General features: G+C 41.7%; 2 protein-coding genes across 3 annotated transcripts; one reads left to right on the top strand and one right to left on the bottom strand.

The window, feature by feature from the left end:
- Positions 1-8,412: 8,412 nt before the first annotated feature.
- On the bottom strand, positions 8,413-14,952 carry ttl (tubulin tyrosine ligase). The gene is made up of 7 exons (XM_041050592.1): positions 14,194-14,952; positions 13,861-13,939; positions 13,489-13,721; positions 13,094-13,229; positions 12,728-12,997; positions 11,697-11,840; positions 8,413-11,341 (listed from the first exon to the last, which is right to left on the bottom strand). Exons 1-7 carry the CDS (start codon positions 14,360-14,362, stop codon positions 11,143-11,145), a joined length of 1,230 nt encoding a protein of 409 aa, XP_040906526.1. The 5' UTR covers positions 14,363-14,952; the 3' UTR covers positions 8,413-11,142.
- A 310-nt stretch (positions 14,953-15,262) lies between these two features.
- On the top strand, positions 15,263-18,724 carry fignl1 (fidgetin-like 1). Of its 2 annotated transcripts, none has more exons than XM_041049086.1 (2): positions 15,263-15,347; positions 16,363-18,724. In XM_041049086.1, the coding sequence occupies exon 2, from the start codon at positions 16,380-16,382 to the stop codon at positions 18,327-18,329; it is 1,950 nt and encodes a 649-aa protein (XP_040905020.1). In that variant the 5' UTR covers positions 15,263-15,347; positions 16,363-16,379; the 3' UTR covers positions 18,330-18,724. The 2 variants fall into 2 exon arrangements, with proteins under 2 accessions (XP_040905020.1, XP_040905019.1); XM_041049085.1 differs by lacking the exon at positions 15,263-15,347 and adding an exon at positions 15,724-15,867.
- The last annotated feature ends 1,810 nt before the right edge of the window (positions 18,725-20,534 follow it).

Here is a 20,534-nt window from a genome sequence, read left to right as displayed (position 1 = left end):
TGTGCATGGTGACACAGGAAGTACATCTCACCAGCATGGAGAGGCTTCTTCTTCTTCTTCTTCTTCTTCACTCTCTTCGGCAGGTCGCATCATTGTCGTTGGGTTACCGCCATCTAGTGGTGTTAGTTATTTAATTCAATGTCCAGTTCTCCAACAAGCTTTTTTATATTCTGCATTTTAAAATGACTGATAGGAGAAAGGAGCAAAAAACGTGGCTACCAAAGACCTTAGATGGAGGGTGGAGCGGCAGGTGTGTCTGAATCTGCAAGTAGAGTCTGGGACTGCAGCTGGGGTTGAAATTCAGCCCGGGAGCTTGGTTTGGAGAGGTCTTTTACCCGATCGCACAACGGATGTAAGTGGAACTGTGATTTTAACATGAATACTTTATTTGCAATATAAAAACAATCTAATGATATACATGATATACAGTAAGTAGAGTGTTCTAAAGTAAGCTACATATGCTCACACATACTATGCATACTCAAACACTATTGTAGGAGCCATTAATGTATTATGTATTTTTTCTATTAGTAGTAAGGTTAAGGGATACTGTTTGTTTTGTTTTTTTTTTCTTTATTAGGATATTGTTTATGTGATCATGTTGATTGGGGTGTTAGCGGGTCACATGATTATGGGCGTGTATATTAGTTGATATCACCTGTTGGTCTGGCTTTTTGTTTGAGAGAGAGAGAGAGCGGGTGGGACGCCGTATTTTTTGTTGACCGCTAATTTTCTTTGATCACTGAGATTATTTTTGGTTATATTTTGGAGCACGTTATCATGAGTTGATCATCTTTTGTTTGTTAATAAACTGTTAAATTTAGGTTCGAAGTCTCAGTGGATTTTTTAGGTAGCGCGTCAGACAATAGGGCCCATCCTTCTGTCTCTCAGCGACTCTTAGGACTGCGAAGTCTCTACATTTTGTCAACAAAAAAACATCATTAATCACAGTCACAATCATAAGCACCTGACGGAGCAACGGAGCCGAAATCAAGAGGACGAAAAGAGGAAGAGGATGAAATATAGACATCGGAGACAAAGTATGGAGGTAGGCGCTGGTTGTGAAAGTGAAGTTTAAGGAGCCGCTGTCAAAGCGAACTACTGCCAGGTGAGCTCACCTGTGGATGTGCGCGTGGAGGCCGTGTATCAATGGAGGGATTGCGGCCTGTATGTTGACTGCTGATTGTTCATTGGGAACGATTGTCTGGTTGATGGAAGGATTGCGGCTTGTATATTAACTGCTGATTGTTCATTGGGAACGATTGTCTGGTTGATGAAGGATTGGATTCTTAGTCTCTTAATGTACTCCGATGCTGAAATTATCTTCGAGCTGTAAATGTAAATCAGCGCTCTGTCTCCGAAATTGATGTTGCTCCGCTGCTGCGTTCAATGTGGATGATCTGTGTTGGATAAATTTAGCTTTTGTCTATGGATGTGTTTTTAAATGCACAAACAATAGGCAAGGCAAGGCAAGGTTTATTTATATAGCACCATTCGTACACAAGGTAATTCATAGTGCTTTACAGATTACATTAAAATCATAAATAATAGAATAATAGAATAAAAGAAATATATTAAAACATTGTAGCAGAAAAAATAGAAAACAGTAAAATAATTAAATAAGAAGAGTGCAGTTAAGACAATTTAAGAGAATGCGTCAGTAAAAAGGTGTGTTTTCAGGCCTGACTTTAGTAGAACTTTAAACTGTATCCTTTGACTCACAGGAAGCCAGTGCAGTGATTTGAGGACAGGTGTAATGTGGTCCATTTTTCTGGTGTTTGTTAGGACTCTGGCAGCAGCATTTTGGACCAGCTGCAACTGTCTGATAGATCGTTTGTTTAGACCTGTTAGGATGCCATTACAATAATCTAGCCTACTGAAAATGAATGCGTGGATAAGTTTTTCTATGTCTTGTTTGGATAGTAAACCCTTAATCCTAGCAATGTTTTTCAGGTGGTAATAGGCAGACTTGGTGATAGCTTTTATATGGTTGGTGAAATTCAGGTCTGAGTCAAGGATTACACTGAGATTTCTGGCTTGATTTGTAACCTTCAGTGACATGGAGTCAAGGTGAGCACTGATCTTGGACCTTTCATTTTTGGAGCCAAAAACAATCAATTCTGTCTTATCTGCATTGAGCTGGAGAAAATTCTGGCACATCCACTCATTGATTTGCTGAATACACTTGCTTGGTGAACGTAGGGGACTGTGGTCGTGCGGTGACACTGATATATAAAGTTGTGTGTCGTCTGCATAAGTGTGGTAAGAGATATTGTGATGTTCGATGATCTGAGCTAGGGGCAGCATGTAGATATTGAACAGAAGTGGTCCAAGAATGGACCCCTGAGGAACCCCGTATGTAATCTTAATACATACTTAATACATAATCTAACTCTTCGGTCAGATTCATAGTTACCCATTGAAACCAAGTAATCCCTACCATGTAAGTAAGATTTGAGCCAACTCAACACTGTGCCAGTGAGTCCTACCCAGTTTTCCAGTCTGTCAAGGAGTATATTGTGATCAACTGTATCGAATGCAGCACTAAGGTCCAGTAATACTAAGACAGACACTTTGGATGCATCATTATTCAGATGTATGTCATTCAAGACTTTCACAAGTGCTGTCTCAGTGCTGTGATGTGCTCGAAAACCAGACTGAAATTCATTAAAAAGATTGTTTTGCACCAAAAAGTCATGAATTTGTTGGAAAGCAGCCTTTTCAATGATCTTTCCCAGAAAAGGAAGGTTGGATATTGGTCTGTAGTTGTTTATAGCTGAAGCATCCAGATTAGATTTTTTAAGAAGAGGTTTAATAACTGCAGTTTTTAGGGCTTGGGGAAACTGCCCTGACTCAAGAGACTTGTTGACTATCTGCAACACATCTGAAGCTAAGCAGTTAAAAACATTTTTGAAAAATTTTGTTGGCAGATCATCGAGTGAGCATGTTGTAGATTTTAGTTGTTTGACAAGTTCGGTAAGTGCTGTATTATCTAGCAGGTTAAAGTGTGCTAGGCTAACTGGTGGACAGGAAGGCAGAAGTGACATCATCATTTTACCTGAGCTGGAACTACAAACTGTCTTATTTTTGATATTTTGTCTGTGAAAAACAGTGCAAAGTCATTGCATGATCTTTTGGAGAGCAGTTCAGGTGGGACTGATACTTCTGGGTTTGTCAGTCTGTCTATAACAGAAAACAATGTGTGAGCATTGTTACTGTTTCTATCAATAATGTCAGAAAAAAAGGATTGTCTTGCCACTTTCAGTTCTTGGTTGTAGTTATGTAGGCTTTCTTTGTAGATGTCATAGTAGACCTGGAGTTTATTTTTTCGCCATCTGCGTTCTGCCTGCCTGCAGATTCTTTTTTGAGCTTTAACCAGTGTAGCATTTCTCCAAGGTGACTTTTTCCTTCTTGATAGAACTTTGGTCTTGAACGGGGCAATTGGATCGATAATAGTTTTAATTTTGGAAATGAAACTATTTACAAGGTCATCAACGGGAGCCGTGGGCAGGGTTGGTGATACAATGGTACAAATGCCTGGGTGAATGCTGCACAGGTGTTATCATTAATACAGCGTTTTCTGACCACCTTTTCTTCAGCTTTGTTATGATTAGCAGGTGTGATGGTTTTAAAAGAAACACAGTAGTGATCAGAAAGAGCAACATCAGTCACCACAACCTCAGAAATATTGAGACCTTTTGAAATAATTAGATCCAATATATGTCCCTTGTTGTGTGTTGGATTTGTTACATGCTGCAAAAGTCCAAAGTTGTCCAGGATGTTGAAGAGTTCTTTAGCACTTCCATCTTTAGGATTGTCAACATGGATATTAAAGTCACCAACTACAATAACACAATCAAAATCAATGCATACAATAGAAAGCAGTTTGGCAAACTCATCAAAAAACATTGCGTTGTACTTTGGGGTTTTGTAGATGGTTATAAAAATTGCTTGGTAGGAGGATTTTACCTGAAGAGCAACATATTCAAAAGAGTCAAACTTTCCATAGGATATCTTCTTGCATTGGAGGCTGTCATTGAACAAAATGGCGACTCCTCCTCCTTTCTTGTGCAGTCTAGCTTCACTTACAAAACTAAAGTTAGGAGGAGCTGACTCGATAAGAACTGCTGCACTGTTATCTTGCCCCAGCCATGTTTCAGTTAAAAACATAAAATCAAGGTTGTGCTTTTTAATAAAATCATTAATTAAGAATGATTTGCCTGCCAGGGATCTGATATTTAAAAGAGCTAGATTTAGTTTACTAAAACCCATGACCTGTCCATATTCTGGGACAGACTGTGGCTGACATGGAATAGGTTTTAGGTTTGTTGATGTATTTCTTAAAAATTGACACTTTCTTTTCCTTTTTCTTATCAAAATCGGCACTTTGTGTCCTGGCTTTTCCTTGGAAACGTCAGGAAAAACATTTACTTTACTGTGGGAGAGTGTACTCTCCCTGGGCCTCGGGTTGATAGAGGGATTATTGTGGCTATATGTCCTTAAACAGCAGAGACCCTGGGCATCCTAGTTCCTGATAGCAGTCTTGGTGCTTTTAAAGGCCTTAGCAACCAGTGGTCTGGGTGGGGGTCGAGGAGGCCTAGATGGTGTGTTTAGCGGAGTGGAAGAAGGAGGGGTGGGTTGTGTTACGTGGATGGAAAATCAAACGGAAAATAAGAGGAAACGTGTAAATAAATGCCGATGTTGCAAGTTGTGAAATGGATGTGTTTTAAATGCATAAGCAGAGAAACAATCAAAAGGAAATCAAGGAAAATTAGTGAATTAAATCCTGCTGAAATGAAGTGTGGGAAAAGACAAAGCAAACTCACAGCCAAAGCCTGGGCAAATAAAATCGAAAAACTTCAACATGAACGCAAAATCATTGTGAATAAAATGAAAGCACTCATACCAGAAATGAAGTCTCTTATGAAAACAAAGGAAAATGTTTCACATGTTCAGTCTCATTTTGAAAAATTAAAACAACTTTGTGAAAATGCTACTGTTTCACATGAAGTTTTGATTCCTTTGCTCATGGAGGATGAACAAAACAGACAAAATGAATGGTTTTCCAGCATCATGAAATACAGCGACACATTTAAAGAAGATGTTATGAGCTGGCTGAGTGAATCAGGGGAATCACAACAACATAACATCGTCAACCCACCTCAATCTGATCCAGCTGCAATAAATGAGGAAGTGCTTCAATGCCCAACAGAGGATGAACCTCAAGTTCCAATTCAGGCTGCATCAATACTCAGCACAGGGGACATGCAAGATGATGTAAAACCAAATGACAGTGTGTCAAACGTGGGAAGCAAAAACTCTTCTACTGGAAGAAAGTCTGCTGTTTCTACTGCTTCTTCTGCACGTCTGAAGGCCGAGGCTGACTTGGCAGCATTAATGGCAAGACAGAAACTGCTAAAAGATATACATGAACTGGAGGAACAGGAGGAACGTCTGAAAAGGGAAAAAGGAGCAGCTTCAAATGGATGAACACATTGCAGCACACATGGCAAAATTAAATGTGTTAAGGTCTCAGAGTATCCTTAGTGGAAAGAGTTCCACAAGGTGTTCAGATGGAATGAACTCGTATTTAGGAAAAGGAAAATCAAAAGCTCTCAATGCTAATGCAAATTCCTTTATTCCACAAATGTCAGTGAAACAAAGGGAAGCTAAACATGACTGCTTGCATCCAGAAAAAAACTGCACCTTCATTCACTCAGTATGAGCCTGTGTCAGTTAAGGAATCCAAACATCATCCAGTGAATCACCATGCAAATGATGTCGCAGAAACTCAGTATGGATACACTTTGAATGCAGGATTTGGGTCAACAGATGACAATCAAAACAATATGCTGGGAATCATGAGAAAGCAAAATGAAATAACATCACTCTTAATGCAACAGCAATTCACCTTCAGGTTCAAGATTGTGATCAAGGACAGACCACTCACCAGGAGAGGAATTCTCTCAACTGTTAGTTCCATCTATGATCCTCTTGGAATCCTGAGCCCTGTTGTGTTGTCAGCTAAGAAAATACTTAGGGATCTATGCAGGAAAGCTCTCGGCTGGGATGACATCATACCTGATTCAGTGGCTGAAAGGTGGATGAGTTGGCTGCATGAACTGTCTGAAGCCCTCAGACTTTGGAGAAACAACAGGGGCACAGCTGCACCATTTCTACGATGCAAGTGAAGATTGCTATGGAGTAGTGACTTACCTACTGTCACATAATGCACATTCACAAGCGCATAGTGCTTTTGTCATGGAGAAGGCCAGGGTGGCTCCGCTCAAGTCTGTGACAATCCCTAGAATGGAGCTCATTGCTGCAACCATGGCAAGTCGCCTTGATGTCTTGTGGAGAAAAGAGTTACACATTGATCTTCAGGATTCAGTGTTTTGGACAGACAGTGCCTCTGTACTTAAGTACCTCAGGAATGAGACCTCCAGGTTCAAAGTCTTTGTTGCCAACCGAGTCTCAGAAATTCTCAAGGTTTCACAGGTTTCTCAGTGGAGGTATGTAGACACTGCATGTAATCCAGCTGATGTGGCCTCCACAGGTTTGAAAGTGGATGCATTTCTGAAGAATGTGACATGGGTGTCAGGTCCCCAGTTTTTCATTCAGCCTGAGAGTGTGTGGCCTGTTAATCCTGATGATGTTCGTGAGCTTCCAGCGGAAGACCCGGAGGTCAAGAAACTGTGGCAGTGAATGTTGTACAAGTTGCAGAGGAGGTTGATGCCGTGAGTCACATGATCAGTTACTTCTCGTCTTGGACTGGTTTGAGGAAATCTGTTGCTTGGATCTTGAGATTTAAGAAGTGGCTCTTGGCTTGTTGTCAGAAGAGGAGAAAGTTAAGGATGGATTTGACACAGTCTGCTCTGGATTTGCATGAAAGATGTCTGTGGGAGAAGGATATGGATGCTGTTAAAGGAGAGACAGTTTCAAGTTGTCTGTCAGTGGAGGAGCTGGAGAAGGCTGAGCTGGAAATTATAAGGTTCTGTCAGAGAAAGAGGTTCCCAGAAGAACTCGCCAGGCTGCAAAGTGGCAAAACGGTGAAAGGTTGCAGCCACATGTATAAACTCTGCCCACTAGTGGAAGATGGTGTTCTGAGGGTTGGTGGTCGACTGAGCAGGTCAGCTATGCCAGCGGAGGCTAAACATCCCTTGATACTGGCAAATGATTTCCATATCTCAGACATTCTTCTAAGGCATATTCATTGTGAAGTGGGGCATGGTGGTCGTAACCACGTTATCCAAACTTAGGGAGAAGTATTGGATGGACTGTGCTACACTGTGCTACAACTGTGCTTTCCTGCTACACAGTGATACTTTGATTTCCATCTTGATTTTTAGTTTTGACTGACACATGATGCCACAGAATGATGGCTAAAAAGGACTGTGACTGTCAGAGACATTTGATTTTACTGACTTATGACAGAAGAAGAAAGAAGATGAAATGTGAATTGTGGACTTTGAATGTTGAACTTTTAGCAAATCATGTCTCCTATTAATATGAATGTGGGTAATTATTATGTATGATGACCTAATAATTAGGGGCTGGTATGTAGGAGCCATGAATGTATTATGTATTTTTTCTATTAGTAGTAAGGTTAACCCCTTAACGTTCCGACGGCCCGCCGGCAGGCCGTCATGTTACTTCTTGGACATGTTTGTGTTTTATTCTACCTACATAACTACTACATTTAAGGTGGTGCACATGCAGCACATCATTTTAAAAGCTAAAAGTCTTATCTTTTCAGTGATATAAACCTTTACAAGATAAAATGACTTTAGGTAGAACTAAACCATCTTCTAAAAAACATCAAAGTAATAACTGTCGTCGCTCATTGTTTTTATTTTTTTTACTAGTCACCCTGCGGTTCAACATGCAGGGCAACAACAACAAAAATGGTCTTGTTTTGTCAGGAAAAGAATCACGTTGAGTGGAAAAATGCGGTCAAAAACATGTCTTTAGGTGCATAAATGATCAAAAGTTGCAATCGAAATGACCTGACTGGAAAATACAGCGCACTATTGCTCCTTCGTTTCTACGTTTTGTCGCCTCTGTTTTGTTTTGAAAGTTGATCTCATGGAGCTTGGTTTGTAGTCCCTACCCTCTGCTTTTGATTGACACCTCATTTGAGCATCCAGGAAGATCTATGGCCCCCCCACAGCCAGAAATAGCCAATGAGCGACTCTATCACGTTAAAGTACACCTCCACTCTTACGCTTGTCGTTTCCGCCTATCATATCTTACGCTGAATCTGATCTAATGGTCGTGTAGCCAATGAAATTCGGGAGGTTCGGGAAACCTCCCGATGGCCAGGCCGCCCCTGGCTGGCTGCCAGAAACTGCAGGTGGATGTAGCAGCGGCAGGTTGCAGGCAGAGCAACAATCACAGATGTCCAGAGATGAGGGAGATCAGTTCAGAGTGCACAGTTCAGAGATATAAATGACAGACGCTTGATAATTATGTTCATAATGTTCATGCACAATTTTGGATAAAACATCACCAAACAAAAGCACAGCACACACGACACTTGCTTTTAGATCCTGTTGGCCAGTTGATGTGATAATGTCCAGATTATTGTAACTACAAAACATTTTACAGCAGGAATTTGATCTTTGGTAAAGATGAGGAAATCCCAGAAAAACACGAAACATGAGAAAAACAAGAAAGAGTCAAATATGCAAAGAAACTCTGAATAAAAGGAAATGACATCATTGAATTCAAAAGAGGTCTAAAAATGAATGAAGCAAATTCACTTCAGTACAAACAAACAAATGAAGGTGCATTTAAATGCTGGAGGTCCATTGCTTTTTTTTTTTTTTTTTTAATCAATATGCAATTCCCTCTAAGGCACCCGTCCCTTTGATGGAAACACATTTCCCAACAAATTTAATTTAAAAAATACTGATAGTTTGCTTTTGAAATTTCCAAAATCAGCTATCAACCCATTTATCAACACAATCATGATATAAAAACCCTTTTTCCACTTACATTAATATTTTTCCAAACTGTCAAACATCATTTCAGCTACAGCAGGGCTCTGTAATGGATTCATCACACTGCATGTTCTTAGTTACTGGGATTTATCTTACACCAGCCCAGTTTCTTCAAAAGAACAATGCTGGACTTTGTCAGTGTAACCTGTGTGCCCTGTACACACCCCACCTTTCTGACCTTCAGCCACATACATATCCTTCATTCTTCAGAGTCATCTTGTAAACACAAATACACAGTGATTAAAAACATAAATAAATGCTCTGATGGTGTCCCTTAACTTATGTTACTCAAAGCATTGGAAGAGGAACAGCAGGGATTCTAACATGAGGAGAGGTTAATGACTTATTCTGAGTTAAAAATGAGCCCCTGGAAACCAAACAGAGGAATTTCAGAAATCCACTACCATGCATGCAGCTGTGACAAATTTTGATCTAACTAAAAGTTTCATATCTAGTGAAGAACCAAACACTCCTTTCTGACAAATAGTAACATAAAATAGATCCCACACAAGTCATCTCGGACAGTTACATCTCAGGTCTCAGCTATTCACAAAGAGATTTAGTGAAAATAAATGTTAAGAAATAAAATATTTTAATGACCCCATGAAACAAAAAAATAATAAAACCTAAAAACCTAGTGTAGAAAGCAAATCAGACAGTGACTGAAGAGAAAGCTTTGAATTGATGTGTGTTTGTACACTGTGACTTTTCTGTGACACACTCAACATGTTCGGCATGTTTACCAGACCAGACCAGAAGCGTGATGGAGGGTTGTGTGTTTTTGGTCTCCATCAGCTCTCTTATAAGCAAATGTTTATTGTGTCAAGACAGTTTCATTTGATGGGGTCTTGATTTTAATACTCAAGAACACACTTTAACAATCTACTCTACTTTCATTTCAAAAGGTTCAAAAACATAATCCACACACTTGACAACACTTTACAATTACAGTCTAAAGTCTTTTCCTAAATTAGAAGTAGAACACAGACATCAGGGCAGCTCTTTGCAAACTGGGGCAAAAGGTGCTGTTTATGAGGATGCACACTACTACATGCTTTCACACAAACATGCTCTCTTCAAATGACAAAACATCAAGGTGTCTTCAGATGAGCTCAATTTTTTTGTGATGAGTTTGTTGAAAACAAAATAAAGTCAGCTAATACTTCACTGAACCCACAAAGGGAGTCGTTTAGTTTTTTTCCTCGCTGCCATAGAGAGGTCAGAGGTCAGGGACATTTTGGCAGAGCCTGCTGGGACAGATACAAACCTGGGTATTTACGCAAAAGAATGGTCTCCCTGCTCAGTTGTGCCACCCTGCTGCCCTTAGTGTAAATAATATGTAGAGTCCACATGATCAGGTTAGAGGAATGTTGTTGTTCAAGGGAAACTTGACATCTTGAACGTTTAGCTCATCAGACATATCGGGTTAATACATTAGCTAATATAAGAGTCATAAGTTTAATCATATTGTTCCCTGCAGCTTGTTCATCACCGTTAGCATTCCTCTTTCCAAAGAATGGAAAATGATGGCTGCAGGTAAGCTATAAAAAAGTGATAAAAATATAAGAAAAGTGCCTGATGAGAAAATAACAAATTGACAAAGATCTCCAATATCAAGGAATCTGTTTTCTGCTAACTCTTGTGGACGGATCATGACCGCTGTGATTTTATTGAGCAACTGTGCAAAGGCTTATAGAACAAGTACAAGTCACGATAAACAGAGCAAGCTAACTGGCAGTCTTTTTAAGGGAGCGTGGCTGGAAATGTAAGGCACTACAGTCTCGCTTGGAGCCTCTCTGCATCCTTCAGACCTCCATTAATCTGCTTAGGGAGAAACCGGTGGTGGTGGAACTGACATGGAAGGGCGTCTGTCCTCATTCAGATACTCCCACAGACTCTGCTGATCAGTTCATCAGCATCCTCACGTTCATAATATGCATAATGAGAAGGGCAGAGATCATTTCTGCAGTTCAGTGATTTCCATAAAAAGGAAAGACTACGTCCAGGCGTGACAGGCAAGGTTCAATTAAAGGCTCGGCTTGCTGGCATGTGCTACTTCTCTGGGGTAGTCCAGGAGTGAGGACAGAGCATGAGAAAGCTTCTAGTTTGGTGGAGACGATGGGAATATTTGTGTTTGAGCTTACAGTCGCGTGAAAGGGCCCACGTGAAGAGGGGCTCTCAGTTTGGGAGAAGAGCAGGAATTGGTGGTGAACGTGGAGGATGGGGAGGAGGAGTAAGGAGAGGAGGAGGCAGATGAGGAGTCACTGCTGCTACTCAGGGTGAAGACACTGGAGATGGCCACATCCACGATACCTTGACATAGCTCTGGATATAGTTTCCTGAAAGAGGAGAAGACAACAGAAGTGTTCATTTGTTCGCTTGTGACACTGACTTTGTGAGTTTAATTCAAGACAACAAAAAGCATTCACAACCCACAGCTACCTGTGACTGATTCAAAATCTAGCACAGAAAATTCACTTGGTCATATTTTCATTAAGAAAGTTTATTAAAGAGGTAAAACTCCAAAAATAAAATATTCAAAAGTTTTCAAAATTTGGGACTCTGATCCTCTATTACATATTGACCAAAAAGAGTAGACAATTTATATATATTACATGAAAAAAAACAAAAAAAAACTGTGGTCAATACAGGTAAAACATTTTTAACATGAACGATCAGCTGAATGTTACTGACTGTGCACAGGCCGGAGCTCCATTGATCTCAATGAGCCACACTTTGAAGCTCTCGTCCACCATAAAATCAAATCCAAAGAGCTGGAAGCTCTGGTAGGACAGATGCTTGGTGCTGATTGCCGGCTCAATACATGTCAGACAGCTCCTGTGAAACCAGACAGCAGAATCATTTCCAGCCATATGACACCCAGCACCATCATGCCACGTGCAAAACACTGTTATGCTATAACTGGTGTTATTGTGATCTGCTTTGTGTTCTGCAGTGGTTCCACTGTTTCTACATTTCTATACTGTTGTACAGTTAGTTAATATGAGTGAATTTTGTTTAGTTGCAGTGATTGAATGGACAGGAGACATCCTCCTAACCCTGTCTCTGGCATAAAAAATGAACTGACGAAGAAGGGACACCTTTAAATGTAATTACAAAATGATATAACTGTATTTTTTTAGTGATTCCTTCAAAAGAACATGCATGGAGAAAGACTTGAAATTTCTTAAATTAATAAAATGATCTAAACTGTATAAATCTGAACATAATTAACCTCAGTTAAAGCAGGTCTGCAGCAGGTCTAAGTTAGACCTCAGAAACAGTGACCTCTGATGGAGTTTAGCTGATTTCTACAGGAACCAGGTTCAGCCTAAACCAAAGGTGCAGTTTAAACCGCAGGTTCTGAGGACACAACAGTGGGGTTTAAGTGATTGTGTGACTTTGACACAACAAAGATCCCTCATTTCATCTCTTCTGTTTGCATCTGGTTATCTAGAGGAGTAAATGTTATGCACTGACAAAGTAACTTGAACAAGAGTACATTATCTACACTGTCAACTAGGTCAGATTTGACTCAGTGAGCATTTTTCTGTAGTAGAGTGTGGACAATGTCTCCAACACACAAATAGGGGTGGAGAAATTAGTTTTTGGGATGGGAAACAGTACAGGAAAGATATATGAATTTTAAAAAATGTACATGTATTTCAACTTTCAATGTGATATGTGAGAGCTAAGGTATTCTTCGCAAAACAAGAAGGACCTACTTTATGATCTGCTTGATCTGAGGTAATATGGTGGTCTCCAGGGTGACACCATGCGTGTTCAGCAGGTACAGCCTGAACTCATCAAAGAACATCTCGTTCCCCTCCTCATATCGTCCGTAGTTCTGGGAGTGCTCCTTCTGGATGCAGTGGTTGGTCAGGTGGCTGGTCATGTCCTGGAGGTCAGAGCTGTTGTAGGGCTCTGAGGATGTCCGCAGCACACCCTCCCGGTATAAATAGATGTTGTACTGATGGTCCACTAGCACCCAGCTCCTAGCAATAGCATAGTAAACCATAAAAGCGTCAGTTACAAAATCCAGACAGACTAGAACATTCTGTGTGCGTCTGTGTTAAACACAAAAGACTTGCCTGATGTCAAACTTCCGATGTCCCGGCTCCAGAAGTAAAGGTTTCTCCAGGTACTTCTGAATGACATGAACCTGTCCCTGATTATCAATGTACTCCAGCAGCTGATTAGCATCGTGGGATATCAAAATCCCAGCACCTGTTGCAATTAAAACAAATATGTTAAGCTGCCGCTAAATGCTGTACCACATCTTCAATGTGAAACTGTACACAATACAAGGAATATTCACATAAAATGGAGTTTATCCAGGGGAAATTGTTGCTTTTAGCAACTCAGAAAGAATATTGAATCTTTTGGATTTAAGTCAATATAATTAAAGAAGACTGTGAAGTGTAAATGATTATGGCCTATTTGTATCTTGGATTTAAACCCGTGAAACACAGATAAGAGATTTTACCTTTAGCTCCAGCAGAAGACTTGGCTATCCACACTGTTCCCTCCCCACTCTCTTTTTTAGAGTGATAAGAGGCCAAGAAAACTTCCCGCTCATCTGTCTTGGGATTGTTCTTAAGATGGCTAATGCCATTTGTAGCTGGAGCAACAGGGGTGTTGAGGTTAGTGGGGTAGATGATGTAGGATTCTGGGAACCAGTTACAGGAGTCGGACAGCTCTGGGCTGGTCTTTATTAGCCTAATAGAAGAGAAAGGAAATGGTCAGCTAATGTAATCCCCTCTGAATAATTTACTTATACAGTATGTGCATTAGTAACATGAATGAAGGTGAGGCAAAAGATATAGATTTTAAAGATATAGACAAGGTAGATACACACTTGACCAAGGACGCCTTTCTGCAAAGCTTATCTGCTCCTCTGTAGTAATTGACCAGCTGCACCAGCCCTGGTTCATGACCTGTAAAGTCCAAGTGAGGTCATTTTAAAAAATCAAATACCCACATGTGTATGCTCGTGGGCCACAACTGCACATCTTAATAAAAGACCCAGTCTTTCCACAGAATGTTACAAATCCCATCCCTGCGCAGTCACAGCAGCTGTCTCATCCTGAGTGGGTGGACTCCAAATTTAGCACACACACACACAGATCACATATGTCTGCTGTCAGCATCACATGAAAGAATGGAAAAAAGAAAAAAAAACATGACTTACCTAAACGTCCAAAGGGCAGTCTGTTCCGTTCACCAAGCATTAAGTTGAATCTGGGGTTGTCTCTCTTCAGCCTCTTCCACTGTCCGGTTGAGAGGAGGATTTTGGAAACTTCTGCATAAACCGTGCTGTTGTCGTCACGAGAGACAAAGGTGTACATGGGGGCATTCATGATGCCTCTTTGACTGCGAGGGGTCAGAATACAGTATAAACGACTGAATGTGGAAAGAACTTAGCTGTCTAGCTAGTCGTGAGGCTGCCTGGTTGGCACTGCAGCAGAGAGACGGTTCGGGGTTATCTCCTCTGTCCGTGCCATGATGATGAGTCAGTCATATCCAGTCCACACTCCCCAGTTAACATGCACTGGTGCTCTGAAACTCCAATTCAGCACTTTGAGGCTAACGCGTATTTGTATAAAAGCGCACAACATGTGAAGAACAGCAAGTTCATGTTGCTCAGCAAACAGGGTTCCTTCAGTGTCCCTAGACAAGGGTGTGACTGACTGCTGCTACCGGCTCCTGGGGCTGGTCCCGTCTGGATTAATTTACATCCCGTCTCCAGTTTAGCTACAGCTAACGGACTGCGACCAATGTGGACAGCTATCCAGGAAACTTTTCTGGTATCCCTCCTCAGTAACAAATACTTTAATAAGAAAGTATAGGAAACGTTAACCGACTGGTTTATTAGCTACATAAAAATCACAAACGCAACCTATTTTTTCCAGCGGCGGCGTGTGCTTTATTCTTTGAAGCTTAGCGGCCGCTGTCATCCACTGTCGACAGCACAAACATTTCCTTCCCCGCTTATGGTTAGTGTAGTTTACGGGTTCATGGATATCATGGGTCGTTGATATTTGACTGTTTCTTATTCATAGTGAAAGTAAATTAAGACAACTTTTAATACGACTTATGAATAATTACAGTTACTGAAAGAAAGACTTTATGTCGGAATTTGGTGCCCTACTTAATTTCAACAACGCATATACTACATTTCCCAGAATGCAACGCGCTAAAGCGACCATTTAATTATGACGTTTGTTTGGCGTCTTGTGGCCGCAAGATGGCGTTGTAGACCTCACTACAGATTTGTGAGCACCCGAGTGGTGTTGAAATCATAAGCCGTAAGTTTTCAACTCAAGAAAGCGGTTTTAACTCCAGGTAAGACTCTCTCTGAGATTTTAATTCATTACAAATAATCAAGAACTTCACGACGAATATAAAGTGGTATAAAAACACATTAACACACAGCAACGCATCTCTGGGCGAGCCTGGCGGATAAATTGAGCACTCCCTAGTTGTGACAAGTTATGGGCCGCGTTCCGATATTTTTAAATAAGTTGTGCCTTAGTTGTGTTCTTTACTGTTCTCGTATTGTTCTCCTTAAGCCGCCAGTTGTCGTTTGAATAGAGTCACAGTCAGATCGTTTTTTTTTTGGCTGGGTGTGCACATTTGGTGAAGGCGGCGCGGAGAGACTAATTTTGGTTTTCGAAGAACGAATTGGAACGCGACAGGAAGTTGTACTGTTGAGGAAGAAACAGGTGGCGGGAACAGCTAAACCGCGAGTTGAAGTACAGCAGTTGTTAAAAAGTTAACGTTATAAAAGTTGTGTTTGTCGTCTACCACCTATTTATTTATTTTTTGTCACAATATCAAGAAAGATGAGAAGATATCACTAATAGTAAGTGACGTCCCTCCTCCTCAGCATGGTGACCTGTTACGTGGTGCGGGGTATTTCCAGTAAACAGTAAACAAATGCAAGTGGGTCCCGTCCTTAGGTTGTTTGTCGCAACATGCAGTGGAGGCTAAGCTAAATTTATCTGTCAGGCGGACGAATGATAACCTAAAGTGATAAGGTTCTGCGTCAGCTTTGCTCGTGAACTTGCCTCTAATACAGCTGCATATCGACCAGGGGAGATACGTAACTTTTAACCTAGTTTCATATAGTTAAGGAAGGGCTGCACCAATGCTTCACGCATATTTCAGTTTATTAGTCACACTCATTCTCTGAAAACAGCCATACAATGTCTTCCAAGAATGTAATGTTACACGACTTAACTTTGTGTGTGTGTGTGTGTGGTGGGGGGGGGGGGGGGGGGGGTCAGGGGTGATGTGTGCCTTGGCTTTTACTGAGGTCATGTATTTTTAATAACTTTTGTCCCCTCTCCTTCACCAGGCTGGAGCAGGCCAGGCATGAGTGGCGCACACCTGGACGAATGGCAGAGGAGGTCCTTTGACATTTCATCTGGCAAGTGTACACCTGAACAGACGGCAGATGCCTACCGGGCCCACATCCTCTCCATTCAGTATGCATGGGCAAGCTCCCAGCTCTCTCAGGCCGGCATGGCCAACCTGCTCAGGACCTACTCGGAGCGCTACGCCGCAGTGCTGGACTCGGATGACCCCCGCACAGGGCTCAACAACTATGCAGAGAGTGCACTGCATCTGGCCCGCAGTCAGAGGAACTACAGCGACAAATGGGAGTCGTCCCTGACCATGGAGAGTGTGCTGGAGCTGCCCTGCGTGCAGAAGATGATTCAGGCAAAGACAGGGGGAGGAGGCTCCCTTGTGGCACCAGCAGATGTTAACATATCTGTGGGACAAGAGAGCAGAGGCAGCTCCCTGTCCACTCCCTTTACTGGAGTCAGGTCAGAGACTGCACTGTTGAAATCTATAGGACCACCACAGCACACACACAGTACAGAGGTTAACAACAGTACCAGTAATCCGGCTAATATTTCTGCAGAGAAGCCAAAAGGCTCTGAGGGGATCACAGGTAATCCAAGCCCCTTCTCCCGACCTTCAGCCCGACCACAGTCTGTGTTTAGTCATCCTTCTTCAGTTCTTCCTCAGGGAAACCCAAGTACTGCTGGTGGCTCACAAAACTACCAGTCCTCCATCTTTTCCACCTCCAATCCATCTAAGAGGAAGAATTTTTACAATCCAGATGGAGGGGATGTCAGCAGAGGGTCACACGGAGGTCAAGCAGCCTCTGACCTGCGAACTGGAAGTAATTTCAAAACAGCTCGTGAGCAGTTCATTGTTGACCAACAGAAGAAGCATTCCCATCAGCCCCAGAGAGGCCAGGCCCCTGGGATGGCTGCAGCTATGAAAAAATCTCTGGGTGCTAACAGGCCTCGAGGTGCATTTTCTAAATTTGTGTCACCTGTTCCACGACAGGAGGAGGAAGAAGGTGGGGCGAGCTGTAATTCCAATCAGGAGCCTCAGATCCTGGATGAGCGTCTGAAAAACTTCGAGCCAAAGATAATTGAGCTGATCATGAGTGAGATCATGGACCACGGGCCTCCCGTGGCATGGGATGACATCGCAGGTTTGGAGTTTGCTAAGACCACCATAAAGGAGATTGTGGTTTGGCCCATGCTGCGACCTGACATCTTTACTGGCCTCCGTGGTCCCCCCAAAGGCATCCTGTTGTTTGGACCCCCAGGAACTGGAAAAACTCTGATAGGAAAATGTATTGCTTGTCAATCAGGCGCCACCTTCTTCAGCATCAGTGCCTCATCGCTCACGTCCAAGTGGGTGGGCGAAGGAGAAAAAATGGTGCGAGCCCTGTTTGCCATTGCCCGCTGCCACCAGCCCGCTGTCATTTTCATTGATGAAATTGATTCACTGCTGTCCCAGAGGACAGACGGGGAGCACGACTCATCACGTAGGATAAAGACAGAGTTCTTGGTTCAGCTGGATGGGGCCGCCACAGCAGCTGAGGACCGCATCCTGGTGGTGGGCGCCACCAACCGGCCTCAGGAGATAGACGAAGCTGCCCGTCGACGTCTGGCAAAGAGGTTGTACATCCCCCTGCCTGAAGCAGCCGCCCGATGGCAGATTGTGACTAACCTCATGTCTCGAGAGAAGAATCAGCTGAGAGAACAAGAGCTGGACAGCGTGGTAACAGCTACCGAGGGCTTCTCCGGCGCTGATATGACTCAGCTGTGTCGAGAGGCAGCGCTGGGGCCCATCCGCAGCATCCAGCTCAGTGACATCGCCACTATCACCGCTGATCAGGTGCGACCAATCCTCTACAGTGACTTCCAGGAGGCCCTGAAGACGGTACGACCCAGTGTCTCTTCAAAAGATTTGGAGCTGTATGAAGAGTGGAATAAGACTTTTGGATGTGGCCGTTAAACTTTTTTTTTTTTTTTGATGATCCATGAATATTTACTCTTTACTTTCACACTGTAACTTTAAAGAAATAGATGCATTGGCATAATTCTTGAAAACGTCTGAAATCGTAGATTTCCTTGATCACAGTAATTTTTGTGGTGAGAGAATGAGAAACAGATGCAGATTGTTCCCAGCAGTTTATGTTATGCAGTCAGATTATTTTCAGAAGTTTGTTTGCTTGGATATTAATGTTATTGTTGCTTTGTGCTTCCGTGTAAGCATTAGGCACCATGTTGTGTACATGAACTGTGATTCAGATGAAACAGTGATCTCTGTTTACATTCCTATATAGCAGTTAGCATCCTTATTGAAATTCTTTTAGTGTCAGTCGATTACATTTGCAAAACTGTATTTTTTCGTAATAAAATTTTGCAAAGTACCTAAAATCTCCTTAAGTTTGTTGATGTCTCAGAGTTGGAACAAAGCAGAAATTTATTCTCCTTCCCATCTAATCCACAGAGGGTGGCCTGATCACTGTGTGACGAGCTTTATTTGCACATCTTCAGCGTTTTGCCTTAGGTTTCATTGTCCTGAAATGTTCCTGTGGGTGTGTGTGCAAATCATGCTTGTGGAAGTTGGGCAACACAGAGAGTATCCTGGGTCTGGTGTTAAAAGAAACATGAAAACTTTACTTTAGCTCAGCCTCCCTTCCTGTTAGTGATTAAGACAGCAGTGCACTCAACAGGAAAATCTCTTACAGCAATACATCCCTTTTAGTAGACAACAAGTGTGAGCTCCTTAATTTTAGAACTGACTCATGATCCACACGGTTCATGGTTGGTGCAGAAACACACAAGTCAAATTATCCGTTCGGTTAATTTCAGAGTTATCGCTATTAAGAAAAACTGCCAGCCAGCTGTTTGCTCTCCTCCACACGGCAGAAACTCGGTTATTCTATTATCAAGTCGTAGTTCTGATCAACAGAGATTGTTTAACAGTGTTGATGGTTTTTTGAGTTGAGTGCCTCACTGGTCACATGTACACCATTACTGAAGAGGTCCTTTATAGATTGTACACACATGAAATGAAATTCTCATGTAAATTTCATGAAACAATCTTTGAAAATCTGGAAGACCATGAAAAAAGACTTTCATTTATTTTTCATCTTTTTGTCAAGTCCCTAATAAATATTTCAGACGTGTGTGGTTGGCCACTGTATTGAAACTTTGTTGAATTAGCCAACAGTGAAAGTAGTCACACAGTCCCCCTGTGGGCGTCTCCGAACACGGGGAGTCCTCACAGCTGGACTGGGACAGATGCACAGAATTCCTCTGGTGCTGGTGGGATCCATAGAGTCCATAGAGTATGGACTGAAAATTGTGCCATATGGTGGTAGCTTGTAGCTCAATTTGACTGTGGCTGTGCAGCAGTGGTTACATCTGGGGTTGTGTGGTCACAAACACAGCCACTGGAAAAAAAAAAAAAACACCACCTATATGCTTGTTATTCAAATATGGAGCACTGACATTTGAAATTGAGGTAGAAATGTATCGTGGGTAACCTGGAGGTGGTGACAATTTAGTAGAACTGCTTTATGTCGCCTGATTTGAATGTTGTGTGTTGTTCCCAGAGATCAGGTATAGACAGCGGTGGAAGAAACACTCAGAATCTTTACTTAAATAAAAATGTCTATAAAATAACATAAGAACACTCAAATACAAATAAAAGACCTGTATTTAAAATTTTACTTGTTGGCCCTGTAGAAATACAATCAACCAAATGAGCTTAAAGTCACAATGACCCCTCATCAAACATTGTTTTTGATGTTATTTAATGGGCAACATTCATTCATCAGCAGCCATCAATGGATTTACATGATGTGTGGAATGTGATCAGATTGTGTTTGCAATTATTATTCATTTATTGATTGTTGTTTGTTTGACTGTGCTGTGAATAGATACACCAATCTGCTGTTTAAAACTGGACTCACTGTGACCAAACCAACCATGACTGAAATCTTGAGGATTATAACTTACAAAGGAAGCATGCTCTCTTTAGCTAAAGAATGGCTCCTGTGAGTGTTTGTATTATTATATATTTCATTATATTATTATATATTATTTCATTATTATATTTAAATCTGTGGTAAATTTTTTTTATTACTTTTCTCAAATCTTTGCTCTGACCTGTTTGGGTCTTTAACAGTCGTTCAGATTCCACCAGCTG

Source organism: Toxotes jaculatrix, chromosome 11 (genome assembly GCF_017976425.1).
Source record: "Toxotes jaculatrix isolate fToxJac2 chromosome 11, fToxJac2.pri, whole genome shotgun sequence".
NCBI classification, from domain to species: domain Eukaryota; kingdom Metazoa; phylum Chordata; class Actinopteri; family Toxotidae; genus Toxotes; species Toxotes jaculatrix.
The sequence above is the reverse complement of the archived record's forward strand: the minus strand, read 5'-3'. Positions and strand labels throughout refer to the sequence as shown.

Coding starts and splice junctions, on each gene's coding strand:
- fignl1 (XM_041049086.1), top strand. CDS start 16,380: ATGAGTGGCGCACACCTGGACGAATGGCAGAGGAGGTCCTTTGACATT.
- ttl (XM_041050592.1), bottom strand. CDS start 14,362: ATGAATGCCCCCATGTACACCTTTGTCTCTCGTGACGACAACAGCACG. Junction 13,940..14,193: donor ACTGCCCTTTGGACGTTTAG/GTAAGTCATGTT, acceptor TGGACTTTACAG/GTCATGAACCAGGGCTGGTG. Junction 11,841..12,727: donor CAGATCAAGCAGATCATAAA/GTAGGTCCTTCT, acceptor CTGGTTTCACAG/GAGCTGTCTGACATGTATTG.